Source organism: Sceloporus undulatus, chromosome 6, assembly GCF_019175285.1.
Source record: "Sceloporus undulatus isolate JIND9_A2432 ecotype Alabama chromosome 6, SceUnd_v1.1, whole genome shotgun sequence".
In the NCBI taxonomy this organism is placed as follows: domain Eukaryota; kingdom Metazoa; phylum Chordata; class Lepidosauria; order Squamata; family Phrynosomatidae; genus Sceloporus; species Sceloporus undulatus.
This window is the reverse complement of record NC_056527.1, coordinates 87266483-87284255: the sequence shown is the minus strand read 5'-3', so window position 1 is coordinate 87284255 and position 17773 is coordinate 87266483. Positions and strand designations below refer to the sequence as shown.

The following is a 17773-nucleotide window of genomic DNA, read 5'->3' as shown; positions in this document are numbered from 1 at the left end:
TGTTTGAGCTTTTGTACTTCAATTAATCATGCTAGATGAAGTAAATATAGGATATGCTCTAATTATTCTTCTAAGGAGACAAGCACTGACCAACTCTTGTGCTCAGAGGAATAGACCAACCAATGAACACATTGCTAAGCTTGTTTCTATTTCACAAACTCTCTTGTTTGTCAATCACAGGTTCAAACAGTCAAGGTAACATGTAATGAGTTGTCTGTGCCTGCAGACTCACAGTCTTTAGTGAAATAACATGTTCAACTAGTTGAACTGAATCAGTTTTTCTCAACTTGAAACAGAAATGATAGTAGTGCAGAAAGTGAGTGAAGCTAAAGGTGCTACCGTTATAATTTAGCAAAGAAAAGTTAAACATGGCCTAATTGCCTGAAAAACCTACAAAAAGCTATGGATGCCAGCCGTGAAAGCCTTCAACTTCACGAAAGTTAAACGTTACCAGCTATTTCAGCAACAGTTCTCTTTAGGTATGTGACTTTAAAAGGGGAGTTCTTTCAGGTGTAGTCCTTTTGTCGTCATTGTTATTCTGTCGTCGTTGTTAAATATACCCGACATATATGTTATTCTCTCTGTATCATTACAAATATTCCACTAAAATAATTCCCACATAAAGAACTGAATGTGTCTGAATACAGTATTTAAACCAAATGTGTAAATTAAATAACATTATTTACAGCAGTGAAAAATTTTCAAGAACATTTTCCAGTTCTACTTTTTCTGTAAAACCCACATCCACTGGCTATAGCATACATACGTTCACATGGAAATAAATATGTTGGTTTTTACTGTGCCATAGGACTCTGGTCACTTGTGCTGCAACAAACTCACATGGCTTAGGAAACAGTTCCAACAGCACCCACAGCACATGCTCAAGGATACATAGGCAGAAAGTCAGCATGGAAAGGATTCCATGATGGATCTGCTGCTCTAGAAAGTTATGTGTGCTAGAGCCATACAGATGTGGATGACATTTGACAACTTTCTTGCAGAGTAACATTTTCAACTTGACAAGCATCAAGTCAACCATTTCTTTTACAGTATTAGATTTTAAGGCTGGATTGGAAGAGAGGCAATGGATGCATGCACTTCTTAGCAAATGGTAGAAAAAATATGAATGTATAAAAGGCAGCTTCAAAATATAGTAAGATATAACTTCAGCCTGTCCCTTCCACAGTCTCTGCCCTTACCGAGCCATTGCAGGACTCTGTTCCATTTTGGGGCATGCACTCTGGATGGCAGGGAAAGCACCGTGTTCCATTGGCATATTCCCTGATATCTCTGCAGGGAAAGTTATTGAAAAATTAAATCAATACAAAATTTAGCTAGTCTCACTTCCTCTCCTCCCAGCTTCCTTTTATGTCTCAGAACAGTACAGATTTTTGCAATCCACAATTAAGTATAATCCACTTGCCAGTTCTCATCACTATAATTTTATCATGAATGTGGTGGTTGGTTTTTTTTTTTTTCCATATTGGTTGTGATTTTTTTTAAAATGCAGGATACTGTGCATATCTATCTTCACATCTCTTCAAAGGGCAATGAAAACACAACATTCCAAGGGACCCAACATCCCAAAGAAGAATAATTTTTATTTTTATGAGGAAAGAAATTTATCTAGTTTCTAGATCTTACTGTGCCAGAGTAATTTTATTTAGAAAACCCGTAGAATCACTATCTTCCCTGATACAATTTTTCCCACCACAATGCTAAGCAAAAATGACTCTCCTTGTGACATACCCATCCAGAACGTTGCAGGTCTCAACACATTCCTTCCCACGCAGAAAGCCATTACAGGACATGCACTGAGTTGCTCCTGGTCCCCAGCAATATCCCTGGGAGCACAGGGGAAAGCAAACCTGGCCTTGGCGTTCTGTGGAGAGAAGATCAAGGATACATCTTGTACCCCATTATCATGCTTAACAGCAAAAACATTTATTTTGAAAGAGGCAGAACTTTGTTCAGGGAGGTGCTACATTCCTGATAAGGAGAATTAATCAAAACAGTGTCAGCACTGAAGAGAAAGCTGACAATTAACCAAGATAATGAGAGGAGAGAGCCAGCATGGTGTAGTGGTTTGAGTATTGGACTCAAGACTCCAGGAGCCAGAAGTTCAAATCCTTGCTCAGCCAAGGTCACTGGGTGACCCTGGACAAGGCACACTTTCTCACCAAGGCAATGGCAAATATCCTCTGAATAAACTGTGGCAAGAAATCCTTTGCCATAAGTCAGAGTTCACTTGGGGGCACGTAACAACAACAAAGGTGATCTTCAAATGAGACAGAAACAATAGCCATACAGTTAAATCCCCCAAATTCTGATGGAAGGGCAGCATAGATCTACCAAATAGTATCCCACTGCTGATTTGATAGAGTGAGTACAAGCATTTCCCTCACTGACACTCATGATATGGAAGTTGAACAATATGGCTCATTTCAGAGAAATATTGCAGTGTTTGGATGGAAGAAATACTGGGGAGCTCAATGCCATGCCAGAATTCCAAGTAATCATCTCTTTGGGGGATGTGGGCACCTTAAGGATATCCAGAAGTTTGTGCTTCCAGGAAGACTGTTGGGAAATAAGGGGCTGTGCACACTGGCCATAAAAGCCAGCCTGGGGATGGTCTGGGTGAGTGTCCACATGATGCATGCCCTGACTCCGCCCAACACAGTGCGGCGTTCCTCTGGCACTGCATCCACACAATGCAGCACCAGAGGAGCACCTTAAAGCCGTGGCACTGCATCTATTGCACCCTGGAAAGGCCAGATTGAGGCTGCGGCATGCGGTTGCCGTAATCCTGATCTGTCGCAGCTGCAGGCAGCTGCAGGCCACCCATTAGGGGAGTTCTGCACAGCCTCTCAGTCTGTTAGAAGGTTTTTAGGAAGGTGTTTGAAATGGAACAATGATTGGATAAAGGGGTCTAATTTAACCTGAAGGAGGTGCCTAGCCTTTTCTTACATTGGACCATTACTTTTTGTACTTTTATCCCCGGAATCATGCTAGGAGAAGAACACTTGGAGTAATGGAATATGGAGAGTTTAAGATAGGAAAGGATTCTGCTCTCCTTGCCCATATGCCACTCATACTAGAGTGATACCAGCAGTCTTTGCACCCAAAGTTCCTCATTCAATGAACAAGGTGGGCATGTAAATAACAAAAGAGGTCAATTCTAGGGGTGGTGGAGAATTTAATTTAGTTCATATTTTAAAGCAAACTGACCAAATTTCAAACTGACTTGATTCAAAACGCCTGGGCTAAGTGATTAATGCCGTTATCATTCAGTTCTTGGTATCAATTTGTGTCATGAAGTTTTCCATTTCAAAAGTTGTATAGGAAAATACAGTGGTGCCTTGTCTTACGGGGGGAATCTGTTCCGGACCTCCCCCTCATATAAGGCAAATAGTGCATATGCTTGAGCCCCATTGAAAATAATGAAAACAGTGTGGTGCTCGCACCATGGGCATGTGCACCATTGCCATTTCTGTCACATGGCTTTCAGCATAAATGGGCACGCTGTATGTGCCTTTGGGAAAATGTGCCAAAAAAATCCATATATTAGGGGAAACTGCACACAAAAATATGTACTTTAATTGTCATGCTTTTTTAAAAATGCAAACTAATCTGGGGTAGTTTTCACATACTTACACACTCACTTACCACACTGCTCAGCTGGGTTGTTATCATTCTGGAATAGTGTCTGCCTGGGGTTTCTGAAGATATCGCCCCATGGCACACTTTGGATGAAACACAGGTTTGGGTTGTGGTGAATAAGGACCATCCCACTGCTGATCTCCTGAAGTGAACGCAGGCCAAGAGAAGTGATGTTGAGGTGCTGCAATGTTAGGGAATATGCTCCACTGTCAAAAGGGAAAAAATCCTTCTCTAATTAGAAAGGGCAAAGGAACATGGCCAAAATAACCATTGTATCTGTTTATCCATGCCCACCATGCTAGATATTTATTAATCTACTAACAGGCCTAAATACCATAAAGACACCAGATCTGGTTTGATCTTAGAAGCTAAGCAGGGTCAGCTCTAGTTAGTACTTGGATGGGAGACCGCCAATGAATACCAGGTACTGTAGGCTGCATTTCAAAATACCACTGAGTATTCCTTGCCCAAGAAAACCCTATGAAATTGTCTCTCTCTCTCACACACACTCACACACCACAAAAGAAACAAGAGATCCCAACTGTCTATTTGATTGCATTTGAAAATAATGTAAACGCCACAAGAATGTTGACTAACAGGGTTGGGAGAAAGATTTCAAATAAAATAAGATAATTATTTAGTAATTTTGACATTATCTACCCATTTCATTATGACAAACTGACACAATAAAGTTCCTTTGTATTCATTTCTGGTCCTTTTTATGTATTGCTATGCAAGTGAAGAGAAACATAGGCTTGGAATCTAGGCTCACTTTCCTTTTGCATTCCAGAACAGGCAGAATGTACAGCAGACTGTGGAGGAAATAGGTAACTTCCCAGATGTTTTTGGACTGCACCTTCCAGCATTTGTCACCACTGGGTATGCTGGCTAAGGCTCATGGGAGATGCCGGCCAACAATATCTGGAAGGCCACACGTTGTCCCTCCTCAGGCTAGGGTTTCTCTCTTTCCCCCTGTTTTATGTAGGCTTCCATCACAAGGGGAAAAAGCTGGGAGGCAGAGGCAGAGTGACTGTTCTCAGAGATCCCAACTTGTCTGTAACACAGTACAGCCAACTGGCAGAATGATCGTGGTTCTGCCCTCACTTAAGGCTGATTCCTGATTAATGTTCCTGTCACCTGTAACATGAGCTGCCTGGAAGGGGAGGATGAATTGCAGAGATCCCTTAGGAGAGGTAGTAGAGCTCCCTGAAACCCTTGAATGTACCTGAGGTGAAGGTTGATCAGGGGATGGAAATAAAAAAAATGTATTTTATTGAAAATGGGGGATTGCTCATGATCACTCCATAAATGCAAGCATATTTTATGAATGCAGGAGAATACTTGCCCATTGGTGACTACTGACAAGCTTCTAATTTTGCCTGTCACCATTCACCTGTCTACCTGAAAAAGGAGGTGCAGGGGAGAGAACAATGGGAAGCAATCAGATTCATTGGGGATGACAACAGTCATAAAAATGTGAACGTTTTCCTAAGGCCATCCAGCAAGTTTGTAGCACACATGAGTTCATATTTTAAGTGATGGATTCACAGCTTAGCCAATGTGGCAAGAGATGAAATCCTGAGAAAGAACTTACTTGTAGAGTGCTCGACCCCGGATCACCTGAAGGTTCTGGAAAGGGCTCAAGTCTGAGAGGGTCTCTGGCCATGATTCGATGTAAAGATAGCCTGTGAAAACACAAAGTTAGGCTTCTTCAATGAAACACCACAGTACCTAGATTACTGTAATCTACACCTAGATTACAGTGTATTCCCCACAACACCAGAACAACCCTTTTGTCTAGGATGAGGATGAGTTCAGGATTACCCAGAAATAACTTCCTACATACCAGTTAGATCCTTCAGGTTCTCAAAAATTTTAAGCTGCTGAGGATCCAAGGGTGGGGTATTGGTCTCAGGATCTCTAAACAGAAAAGAAGAGAACAAAATTATGGAAAACAATAGGAACATCCATACAAACCTAAACATTCCCCTCTACCTCTTCTTGTTACATGAGATTCTGAAGCCTTGTTATTTTTAGTGGCAATTACTTTGATCCTATTCAACTAATAAAGCTACAAGAGATTAATCAGATCACCTCCATCTCTACTCCATCAATAGCTTTCCTGTCCTCACTGTTCATACAGCTACCATTTTCCTTACAAATCACAACTGCCTAATAATTAGCCATTCCCCCACATCATCTACTCCAGCTCCTGGAATATGAATGTAATTCCTTCATTTTCTTCATTTCTTCTTTCTTTTCTTCTTTATCATTTTTCTCTTCTATTCTCAAAAGGAAATTAGAGCTTGAACTTTTAGGAAGGGCTTCTATTCACCAGCAGAATAAACCTGATGGCATTTGGTGTCACTTTTCTATTTTTGTTGCTTCCTGTTCACTGTTTTTGCCATTTAGTTTTAAAAAGAACTCATTGCAGAGCAATAGGAGTATTATTTATTTATTTTATATGCCGCCTTCCTCCCAGCACAGGACTAAAGGTGGCTTCCAGAACAACCAATTAAAATTGTTTACAAAAACTTTAAAAACCAATTTAAAATCACATTAAAACATTATAAAACTGATTAAAAGAGTAACAGAACTACCTCCACTACTCTCACAAAAGTTCACGTCTAACACCAGGGCCATGTCACACAAGACATGCACCTCGCAAACAGGTACACTCTTCCACTCCACCCTTCATACCCATATGCTTAGTTGCTTACCCTGCAAAGGTCTCTGGAAAAAAAGCTAAGCTGCCGAGGATTTTTGTGCAGCCGGCAAAGTGATGGATGTTGGTGGCGCTGACAGCATGAACTCCTTTCAAAGAGCCCATCCCCAAGCCATAGCAGCCTATGAATGAGAAAAATGTTATGAAAGAAAAATTGTGGAGCAGATCTGTATACATCTATAGGCACCAGTGAGCTCTGTAGATGACATGAGCCACCAACCTTGGAGCTTTGGACTGAGGCATCAGAAGGCAAAGGTTAAATAATTCCAGGCGCTGAACAGTATGGAGATACTGCTCTGGAGTCAACAAAAAGCCACAAGCTCAATAGGTAGAGTAATCAGACTGCTGAATACTACAGATTCTTGAAACTGCTGCTAAATCAGTGTGGTGGAGGTGCTACAGTGTTAGTCTGAGAAGTGAAAAATCCTTGTTCTAGTCCCCTCTGAACCATGAAGCATACTGGGTGACCTTGGTGCATTCCCTGTCTCTTAGCCTGACCTGCCACAAAGAGCTATTGTGAGAATAAAGTTGTGAGGACCATAGTCAAGCAGGTCACCCAAGCTCATTGGAAGAAAGGTGGGCTACTAATGTAACTAATAAAATAAACACATTTTTAAAAAAGAAATTCTAAATAAGACAAGGGCTGCTGTCTTCTTACCTTCTGGGCAAGGCTTGATGCATTTTTCGCACTTCTGCAGGGTGCCCACACTCACCTCCTGGCTATTCTGGGGACAAACCAAAGTACAAGAACCCACCTCTGCAGCCAGGTAATTATCTGTAATAGGAGAAGGATAAATAAATAAGACTCTACATTCTCTACACTATGAGTGGGCAAATCCAGAGGTCCAGAGGGGAATGCTTCGCCCCAGGGCCTGCCACAAATCACACTAATGCAAAACTACAATCAGAAATCCATTGTTGATTTTGTAAAATGGGCTATGGAAAGAGCTTGGGGCTATAACCAGCATGGCTTTCTAGCTCATAGATAGCATTTATTCTCATACACACAGTCATCACATGCAGTCAGCTATATGGTGAGTGCACAAGGTTTTCTACCATGAATAGAGCCACTGTTTGGTTGCATTGGAATTCACTCCAGACAGCACTGACCAGGTATGTTTATCTGAAAGCCATCTAAAAATATTTAGGAGGGATAAAAAGCATATGAAACAATCCTTTCAGGATGACAGAGCCTTACAAGGGCATTCAGTGACACAAGTTGCTCCAAAAGTGTAGCGCCCATTTGGATTGACCATGGACTCAAAGGTGTCTGGATTATAGTTGATGAAAAGTGGGCAATGGAGTTCACAGATCCCACTGTGGTTGAAGTGCAGACAGGCCTGGAGAAACAGAAAGGGGGAGAGTTTATAACACACTTTATTCTTAGAAGATCCATACACAACATCCAGAAGACAACATTGTGATGACTAAATGTGTTAGTTGCAAGGAGAGAAAGCAGCAAAACATAGAAGACAAACAAGTTATATATGGTGATTAGCTTTTATAAATATGACTCAATATTTTAATGGCACAGCCTATAAAACTTTTTACCTGTTTCCATCTTCTGAGTGGCAAGTAGTTTCACGGCAGCGCTCCAGGACTAGTTCCTTTTGGAGAGGAGAGCACTGAAGCCTTGCATTGTCTCTCTAACCTTTACTGTACAGACAACATGTAAGTACAGCATATATTCAAAGGGTTGAGACAATGTGGCATAGTGGTCTGAATGTTGAGGACTTTAGGAGACCAGGGTTTGAATCTCTGCTCAGCCATGACAACCCAAGTCACATTCTTTCAGCCTCAGAAGAAGACAAACCACCTCTGAACAATAGGGTTGCCATAGGTTGGAGTGAAATCAAATGCACGTAACAAAAAAAAGGGAATTTTAAGTCCTGAAGATGCTCTGGACGGAAACACCCATAATCCCTTATCATTGGAGGCTTGGGCTGACAGTTTGGTTCAAAGTAATCAGCCACTCCTGATACTGGCAACAGATCCTCAGAGAACATTTTAAGCCTATACTCGATTGTCAGTCAGAATTTTTCATTTTATGCTCCTTTCTCTCTCTTCACTTGCACTTTCACCCCTAATCAGTGAATCATTTCAGATGACTCTGCCCCTGCTGGTGAACTGCCCATTCAAGAAAAAATATTTAACCATTAGCACCATTGATGGAAGGTTAATGGATCATCCTGGGCTATCAGTCAGGCAATTGGCTGAATAAAGAGATGGCTTTAGCAGCTGGTAACACCACTTTTTTATAGGTAGAAAGTGCGGAGGAAATCAGTTAATTCTCAGGTTCCAACAAAGGCCTCGTCAAATATGAAAAGAAAAGGGGGAAGAGAAGTAATCTAGCAGCACCCACATACTGTATAAATAATGAGAAATAACCATCACAGAAACATTGTGGGGCCCATCTACCTCAAAAGGCATACACTCACCAGGCAGTCAGAATGTTTGGGTCCTGTGCATCCTGCTGCACACTGCTCATGGCAACAATCTGTTGGTCGCCTGCCCTTGCACCTGGCGCAGCTGCTGGCACAGATTGTGCTTGTCACTAACAGGGGACAAAAGAGAATTTTAAAGGGGTTTCCTTTCCAGTCATGGTACCAGGGATATTTGAACCGAACTAAAATGTATCCATTTTCTAAACGCCAGATCCCATGTAAATCTGCACATTTTAGTACATCCTTTCCCCAGATCCCAAGCAGCTGCTGCCCATACTCACGTGTCTGACAACTTCCTTTTGATTCTCCCCAGCAGTGGCCATTGGGGCAGATTCGGTTGCAGTCAGGGCCTGGCAGGGAGTGAAAACACAGATCTTCTTAAAGCAGTGAATCCCCATCTAAGAGGTGGATATATGGAAAACTAGAGAAAGAATGACAGACTTGGAAAGGATACAAGATACAGATTTGAAAAGTCACTTTTTAAGACTACAGCAGCCAGGATCTCCCTTGGACAGCTTGAGAACAAAAAATTAGCTTGTCCAAGCTTGTGTCTGGGATGTGCCAGTTCAAAAAACGAAGGTATTATGAATATATCCTGGGATTCCATAAATATAGTTTGGAAAAACTATTTTTGGGGACTATAACTCCCAGAATCCCCCAGACAGTATTGTCAATGGCAGTCCAAAAAAGTAAATTTTCAGTGTAAAATGTAGTATTTCCTGACAATATTTGTTTGTTGGCTTTCCTTCTTTCTTTGCTAAAAGTAAGATTCTAGCCCCTTACTATTGCAGTGATAAGCTTTAAAATGTGTGGACTGATCCTGCTGCAGCCTCAGATACCAGAGAGCTAGCTGAATAAGATCATCAGCAGCTGGAAGAGTTCTGTGTACCACCTTTGTCCTCCCCATGACTAGCAAACCCAGGCAACTCAGAAAACATGGCGGAATAAATGCAGGCATTAAGAGAAATTATGCAATTCATTACAGATTATGCAGGAGAAGCAATTCTGCTTCCTGGATACAGAAGTTGTGCTGTTTAGACATGGACTACACAGAACCCTTATGGTAGCTGGGAATCCAAGTGGTGCTGGGCTGGTCTGCCAAAGGGCAGAATTATGGCATCTAGGGTCAGAAGCAGGGAATTTCCAAAATGATGGAAATAGAGCTGGTGTTGATTCATATAGTCTGAATAAGGCAGCAGGGGCCATACAGAAACTGTGGGAGGAAATAAGCTAATATGAACAGTTTACAGTGCAACATGTTCATTGAACCCTAGGTACTGTAGAAAGGGCCAGAGTCAGGTACCAAAGGGACAAGAAAACTGTAAATTGAGCATTTTAAGAACATGAGACTTTGGTTTGAGCTTTTAGCCCTTATGGCTCTGAAATTGGACTGGAAACAGAATGGGCAATACAAAACTTGGAAAGGTGATTTTTTTTGACCCAGTCATGCATTGTAATCTGAAAAAGTAATGTTTCCAAGGTCTGAGACAATGACTGCTATAACCACCAATGCCAAAAGAATCCAGTAATTGTGGCTTCAGTGTCGTGAATAGATATTTTCTTTCCATAGTCATATAGAAGAGAAAGCTGCCTTGAACATGCACATATATGGCAATGTGCATAACTCAAATAATTTGCACATAATATTTATATATCTGCATAGTTCAGCTTACCTTGCACCACTGGGGCCACACTTTGATTAAAAAAGAAAAACAAAAAGAAAAACTAGAATCATGAGTTTTATTCAAAAGATAAAATGAGAAATTCTACAGATGTAATCTGCCCCTGGCAACACAACTTCATAAATTTAGGATTTAGTGTAACATAGAATTCTAAATCTCCAGGCAATCCAGAACCTAAACAACAAGACACTTACACATCCGAAGTCGTTGGCTATTGATCTCTGTGTCATTGTGCTCATTGTGTTTATGGAAAATGGCCTCCCAATTGATGGTCTCTTGGTAGCACAGTTGTGGGTTCCTTTTAACAATCACACCACCTTTCAAGATCTCTGGAGAGAGAGAAAAAGGGTGGCAAAAACAGATTCTGTTAGCTCTTTGGCATTCTTTGTTTTGGTTTCTTGGACAATGTCTAGTGTAATCTATTAATCCGTCTTGAAATTCAGCCATTCTTTACTGAGCCACAATAAATACAGAATAATGTTGTTAGTATTTCCATAGTACAACAGTTTACAGAACAAACTCTACTCATACATCCACTAGCTAAAGGGGATTAGGGTCAGAGCTGGGAAACATTGTTGTTTTACCTACAGTTCCTGGAATTCCCCAGCCAGCATGGCCACTGACCATGAAAAGGTGGGGATTCTAAGAAGCGTAATCCAAAATAGTAAATCTTCCTATTTCTGATTAAGATGAGATGGATGGAGCATCTTCCCCAGGGACCTCACTTATGCCTATAGAAACCAGGTGTTAAGGTGAGTATAGATGCATTTCCATTCTCTCACAAGCTCCCCCCATTATTCTCTTTGCCTTGCAGTGGTAGAGAAGATACCCAGGCTGGTGTGCTTCCCTTCTCGACCACTGAAACCAAGTAGAGGGGAATTAAAGAAAGTAAAATGGCATGACTGGGGGAAAGGAAATACATCCCACACATCTATGCGAGTCATCTCTCTCTCACCCACCCTATTAGCTCTTAATAGTGTTTGAAGTGTGCACACCTACATTATTTCACTGTAATCCTTTCAACAACCATGTGAAGTAGATCATATTACAAGAGGTGGTGGTAACAGTGGAAGTTGAGTGTAGTATGCCTAAGGCCATCAAATGTGATCATGACAGAGACAAGATTAAAACAGAGGATTTCTTACTGGCAGGTAGTTTCAGGCTCAATCCTACAGGAATGTAGCTATTGAGAGGGGGGGATTTTGGGAGCCATTGATCTCAATGGGACTCAACTCTGATTCTCATTCCTACTGTACAGATACAGGAATGTAATTCTTCACTATATTTCTTCTTGAAGGTAGCAAAGACCAATTTCAGTAATTTTCTTCCCGCTGCAAGAAAGTATTTGAAAACCACAAAAATATGTTTTTTAACCATTTTTCAAATACTTGTGAATATTTTTTCCATCCCTATACAGATACCAACCTAGCTTCATTAACAGAATGATCAGAAAGAGCTATTTCTGAGATAATACCCAGCCACACTTTTCATACCTGTCAGTTTCAACATGCCTAGCTCCAGCAGACCTACATTCCCACTGTGGTCGACGTTGTCAAGGACAGCCAGTGCATACTTTTCCTCATACAGCTGGGTCCCACGAATGATTATGAGGTTCTCCAGATGCAAGTGACGCACATGGTTCTTGGCAATCAGAACGTACCCCTGGACTTCTCTGATGTCCTGAGAGAGGCAAAGAGAGAAAGAGATCATCATCAAGAAAGGAGCAAGTGCACAAGAAACCTTAGTTTCACAACATGGAAATTATAAAATCATAGAATGGGAAGGAACCACAAGGGCTACTTAGTCCAATTCTCTGCCATGCAAGAATACACAACTGAAGCACTCCACAGAGAAGCCCTCTAATCTCTGCATAAGGCTCTTCAAAGAAGGAAAGTCCACCATCCTCTGAGGTAGTCTTTTCTTCTGTCAAACAGTTTTCATAATAAAGAAGCTCTTATAACTGTTTAGGGGAAATCTCTTTACTTGTAATTTGAATCTGTTAGAAACATCTCCCAAAGGGCTCTTGCAAGAAGGCCAAGCCACATTTTTAAATGTGTAACAATTTGTGCATAATTTTGCTTAAATTGTTTTTTAAAAAAGAATAAAAGAACATAATTTTGTTTAATTCATTTTAAAAAGAAAGAGAGAAAAAGAGGGAGGGAGGGAGGGAGGGGATCTAAAGTCTTGATGATGCTATCCAGCTTTTTCCATGTGTGATGATTCAGGAGCATCTAGTAAACAATCTGACTCCGCAACTCTTGGTGAGATGTACTTTTCCATCTCCTAGAGTAGACATTGACGTTTGTCTTTAAACTAAGAGGCTGAACAGACCAGCATCGGGGTGGAGTGAGGGATGGCGACTGCACGCCGCATGCCTTGACTCCATCCCCAAGAAAAATCACGCTGCCTGCCCAACCAGATGGTGGGCAGTGTGGGTATGCTCCTGCAGCGCAGCATTTATATACGCTGCGCCAAAGAAACAGAGCAAGAGCACCACTGTAGCGGCAAAGGCAGGTTTTTGCTACTCCTTTTCAAGCATATCCTCCTGCTATTTCTTTTTGAGTTGGAAAACCAAAGGTGTGGCTGCAAGCCACTGCAAAGGGGTCATCTGTTCAGCCCCTAACTGGGCTAAGGAAGAGCTAGCCCCTCAGAGAGCATTTGCCCACCTTCCCTTGTTTCTCTCTCTCTCTCTCTCTCTCTCTCTCTCTCCCCCTCCCTCCCTCTCTCTCAATCTCTTTCATTTCTCATGAAACATACAGAAAAGTATCTTGAGAATTTGCCTTTACTTCTCACATTGTGCCTACCTTGAGGAAGGATGTATCAGCATATGCTGGTAGATGTGTGATCTCCAGGTTGCCTTGCACAACTTGACAGTATTCATAAAGCCGGCGGAGGGTGGCATGGTGGTTTTCTGGGCTGGAGGGACGTTGCAGCTTCATGTCGGTCCCCGTGCAGACTAGAGAGAAAAGAAATGTCAGTAAAGTGGGAGAGATTTTAATCTGATTGGTTGTGGATAAAACATGGCTACTTACTTAGTATCTAAGGCAGTATAGAACCACCTTTCTGATCCTGAAATCAATAACTTGGAAAGGGTACTTTTTGTGGAAAGTAATTTCCAGAACCCCAATGCCAGCATAGCTATTAGCCATCTTGGCTGGGGAATTTCCAAGGTCTTCAGATGTTGTGAATTAAAATGGTCAAAAACCCCTACCATTGATAATGTTGGGTGGGACTGATGGGAACTATAGTCCAAAACACATCAAAGGCTAACATTTCCCCACTTTTGACCTAGAGGGTCTAGTATAAGCATCTCCAGCACCTTGATATGGACTACTTATTGCAGGGTTGGATTTAAACTTTGTACAGGTTTAAAAGTTACAGAAGATTAAAATTTCAGCATCAATTAATATACATACTCCAAAGCAACCTCATATTCAAAGAATTTCATAATGGGGCAAATAAATTAACACTCAGGGGAATTCAGCTTTCTTTTTCTTTCCAAACTAGTTCTTAGCTCAGAAAAGCACTATAATCTTTCCATCTTGGAGAAACAGGCAGTAAAATGGGAAATACAATTCAGTGTAAGCAACTGTAAAGTGATTCACACTAGGCAAAAACATCCTACTTCACTTATACACCAATGAGGACTGAGCAGGCACTTGACTGACCAACAAAGAGATTAGAGGGTTGTGGCTGATAGCTTAAAATGAAATGTCAACCAGTGCACAGCTGCTGTGAGAAAGGCAAGTTCCATGTTGGGCATAATTAGTAAAGGAATCAAAAATAAAACTGTCAATAGCATGCTGCCCACATTCAGATCGAAGGTGTCACCACACTTGGACTTCTGTGTATCATCCTAGTCACTGCAACTGGAAACAAATACTATAGGATTTGAAAAGGGATAGAAATGATCAAGCATGCTGATCAAGAACCTAGGAAAGGGGTGGGCAAAGTTTTGTCCTGGCTGTCTTTGTGGGCTTCCACCCCTAAAAAAAAGAGAAAAGGGTAACAAAAATGATTTAACTGCCAAAAAAAAAAAAAAAAAAAAAAGCCAATAGTTTCTCTTGAAGAAACAAAATATGGTGGGAACAAAAAATGAGGATTGACATATCAAATTATGTTTGATAAGGTGAAATAAGAGCGGGTGAAGCTTTCCTCCATGTGTTATAACACTAAATTGAGGCCTATCCACTGAAGCTGCCAAAAATGTGCAGTCTTGCAAATCCATGAGAAGTGGGCAGACGGCCACACATTCGATAATGTTTATCCTCATGGATACTTATGGATACTCTTAGATATGCAGGTAAAAACCATAATTCCCTTTTCAGCTGAGTTTGAAGAGTCCCTCCCCCTACAAAAAATCCCTAATTCCTCTAAATCACATGCAGAAGGATCACATTCTATTAGAATAGAATGAGGAATACTTAAATCATGTAGAATAGCCCTTAAGAAAGTGATGCGTATGTGTACATGTGGCAGCGGGTGACTTGGAGAAGCTAATTTTTGGCTTTCTTTGTCAGACATAACTTTTCCACCTCTGCATCTTTAACCAGCCAAGGGGGAAGAAGAAATCCACCAGGTGACATTCCCTCCGCGCTTCAATGCTGGAGAGATAAAGCAGGCAGAGGAAGATGGAAATTTCATATGCTGTTTGAACAAAATGGGGTGGGGATGGGATTTTGACTTCAAGAATATATCATGAAACTCATTCCCGGACCCTGGAATCCTGCCAGGCCTTTCCAAACCAGACAGGAACTTCTCAGAACCTTTCAGAAAGCCTGATACTTCCTGTGCTTCCCCCCTTCCAGCTTTCAAAGCCAAGGAGCATTCATGTACCCACGTACAGCCACTGCCTCAATTAAACCATCCACCAGATTCCCGGCATCAAATATAACATAGAAGTATCCGTTTCTATAGGAAATGCCATGCTCTCATTTTAACTCAATAGGTCATTTCAACAACTTCCCATTGACTTCCTGCATTACACCAGTTTGTTCTAACAAACCCAGCAGCCTCTCTGTGTAGAATTACTACTCCCCCACAGAGGCCCCGAAACACAATAGTTTCTTGACTTTCAGGGAGACAAGGATGGACTGCTTTATCAGTCGTTTCATTTAGAGTTAATGTTTTCTTATGGTTTTTTTAAAAAAAATAATACATCACATTAACAAACATCTCAAAGGACAGCTTAAGAAACAATATCTCCAGTGAATTAGATCATTTTTAATATATTATATTCTCTTCCCCACCACCCATGAAAATTCAAATAAAGCTCAAACTTAGTAGAGTTGCCCTATTTATCTTATCTGTAGGAGTAAATTGTTCTTAATTTTCATGACTTTGCTTTGTTATCTTAAATTGATCTCTATCTTGTAAAGTGATAGTATATATAATTTTTAAGAAGGTTGATCTATTCATTTTTTACAAAACATCAAAAAGTTATCCCATTCCCTCCCACCTGAGAAAATATCGTCCACTGATCTTGATAGTTTATCCATTTCAATTTTTTTTATTTGAATCAACAAATTTGGAACTGAACTGAAAAATGAACACAAAACAGAAATAACTGAAGCAAACTGGGTCAATTACCCATAAATATAGGCATGAGGATTCAGTCTTATTGTTTCAATTCAGCCTTTTACTCCCAAAGCCTCATTCTCCCATCAGCTTCTTCCAGAGGTTTTTGCTGTAGGGCCTGCCCTCTCTCACTCAGACCACAAAATCCTTTCTATTTCATCAACAGCTGAAGATAAGAGATTTCCTTTCCTCTCCATCATGCTGCATCTGAAGCTCTTATACACTTCCTTGGATCAACCATTGTTCAGAATGAAGACTGTAGTTAAGAAATAAGAAGACGAATAGGGTTGGGAAGGACAGCCATGAAAGAACTAGAAAAGGTCCTAAAGAGTAAAAATATACAACTGAGCACTAAAGCCAGAATTGTCCAAGGGTATGGGAAATCTTTAACTATTTTGATATCATCATTGTCTAGGATGAATTTATGTAGATCCTCCGTGGTCATTATTTTTGTTTTCTTTATGTTCAGCATTATACCTGCCCTTGCATTTTCTTCTTTGGCCTTCCTTAATACCTCATCTTAATTAATGTGTTCATGAGGGTCAAAATGTTTTGGGACTAATCCGGTACAAATTGAGTATCCCTTATCCAGAATTCAGAAATCTGGAATTCTCCAAAATCCAAAACTTTTCAAGCTAAAGACCTATACTGCATTGTGAAGCTGGAGAGAAATCTGTCTCATTATGTATAGGCAAATACAGGTATTCTAAATCCCCAAAAATCCAAAATACAGAACACTTCTGGTCCCAAGCATTTCAGGTAAGGATATTCAATCTGTAGTTACTTTCGAGTACTAAAAGCGCCATCATTTTCTCTCCTAAATAACCCCATCCACCTTGCAATCATTGTGTGAAGCCAGCACAGGGACAACTATGTGCAAACAAAACCGAGCTTATTTGGGGCCCTCTCTCTATACAATTCCTTGCCTTTCCCCTTCTGTACACCTTCACAAGTGAATAAAAACCTTGAAAATCAGATATTTTCTCTCTGCTGCTTTAGTACAACTATGGGAGTGAGGCAAACATTTCATTTGTGTTGCCTCCTGTTTTATTGATAACACTCTAAAAAAAGCAACAGGTCTTCTGTTGGAGAGGACTGACATGAAATAAATATCCAATAACATCCAAACAATGATACCTTCATTGGACCAACCAAAATGCATAATTATTTGTTGTAAGCTTTCGAAGTCACATTGGCTTCTTCATCAGGCAAACAGGAGAAAGAAACTGAAGATGTTAGTTATAGGCCTGCATTTTCTGTTTCTGGTCTTAATTCCTGTTTGCCTGATGAAGAAGCCAATGTAATTGTGCATTTTGGTTGTTCCCAATAAAGTTATCATTGTTTGGATGTCACTGGATTTGCTATATGGCCAACAGGGCTACCCCTAGATGTTTTTAAGAAATAAATATGGTGCAGTCCCCTAAGGAGGGAAGATCTTTCTGCAAACCTCTGTAAAGTCTTACAATGGAGATTATGCACTCTGCACTTTGTTCCTTCCAAGAAAAAAAGAAGCAGCTCAGAAGAGAATAACAGGCAGGTTATAAAACTCAAGAGCAGGCGTGGAACAAGCTTGTTTTTCTGGTTGGGATGGGCGTCACTCCCCCATGTTTACTCCCTTCCCACGCGGGGCCTGTTTACGCAACCTGCTTTCTTGCACAGACAAGCAACAGAAAGAGAAGCAGAAC

The 17773-nt window shown here is 40.8% G+C and overlaps 1 protein-coding gene across 2 annotated transcripts in view; it reads right to left on the bottom strand.

Annotated features, from left to right (window-relative positions):
- Positions 1-17773, bottom strand: part of ERBB2 (erb-b2 receptor tyrosine kinase 2) — a 51380-nt gene that overhangs the window by 17132 nt on the left and 16475 nt on the right. Inside the window, exons 1-14 of one of the 2 annotated variants that reach the window (XM_042473567.1) lie at positions 16101-16290; positions 13316-13467; positions 12005-12191; positions 10706-10840; positions 9111-9179; positions 8824-8939; positions 7584-7725; positions 7044-7160; positions 6381-6507; positions 5507-5580; positions 5255-5345; positions 3667-3866; positions 1750-1882; positions 1200-1290 (exon numbers count right to left, since the gene is read on the bottom strand). In XM_042473567.1, coding sequence (XP_042329501.1) covers positions 1200-1290; positions 1750-1882; positions 3667-3866; positions 5255-5345; positions 5507-5580; positions 6381-6507; positions 7044-7160; positions 7584-7725; positions 8824-8939; positions 9111-9179; positions 10706-10840; positions 12005-12191; positions 13316-13467; positions 16101-16116 — 1650 coding nt within the window. In that variant the 5' untranslated portion in view covers positions 16117-16290. Of the gene's footprint in view, positions 1-1199; positions 1291-1749; positions 1883-3666; positions 3867-5254; positions 5346-5506; positions 5581-6380; positions 6508-7043; positions 7161-7583; positions 7726-8823; positions 8940-9110; positions 9180-10705; positions 10841-12004; positions 12192-13315; positions 13468-16100; positions 16291-17773 lie in introns of those variants that run through there. The other variant, XM_042473566.1, reaches the window with a different exon arrangement.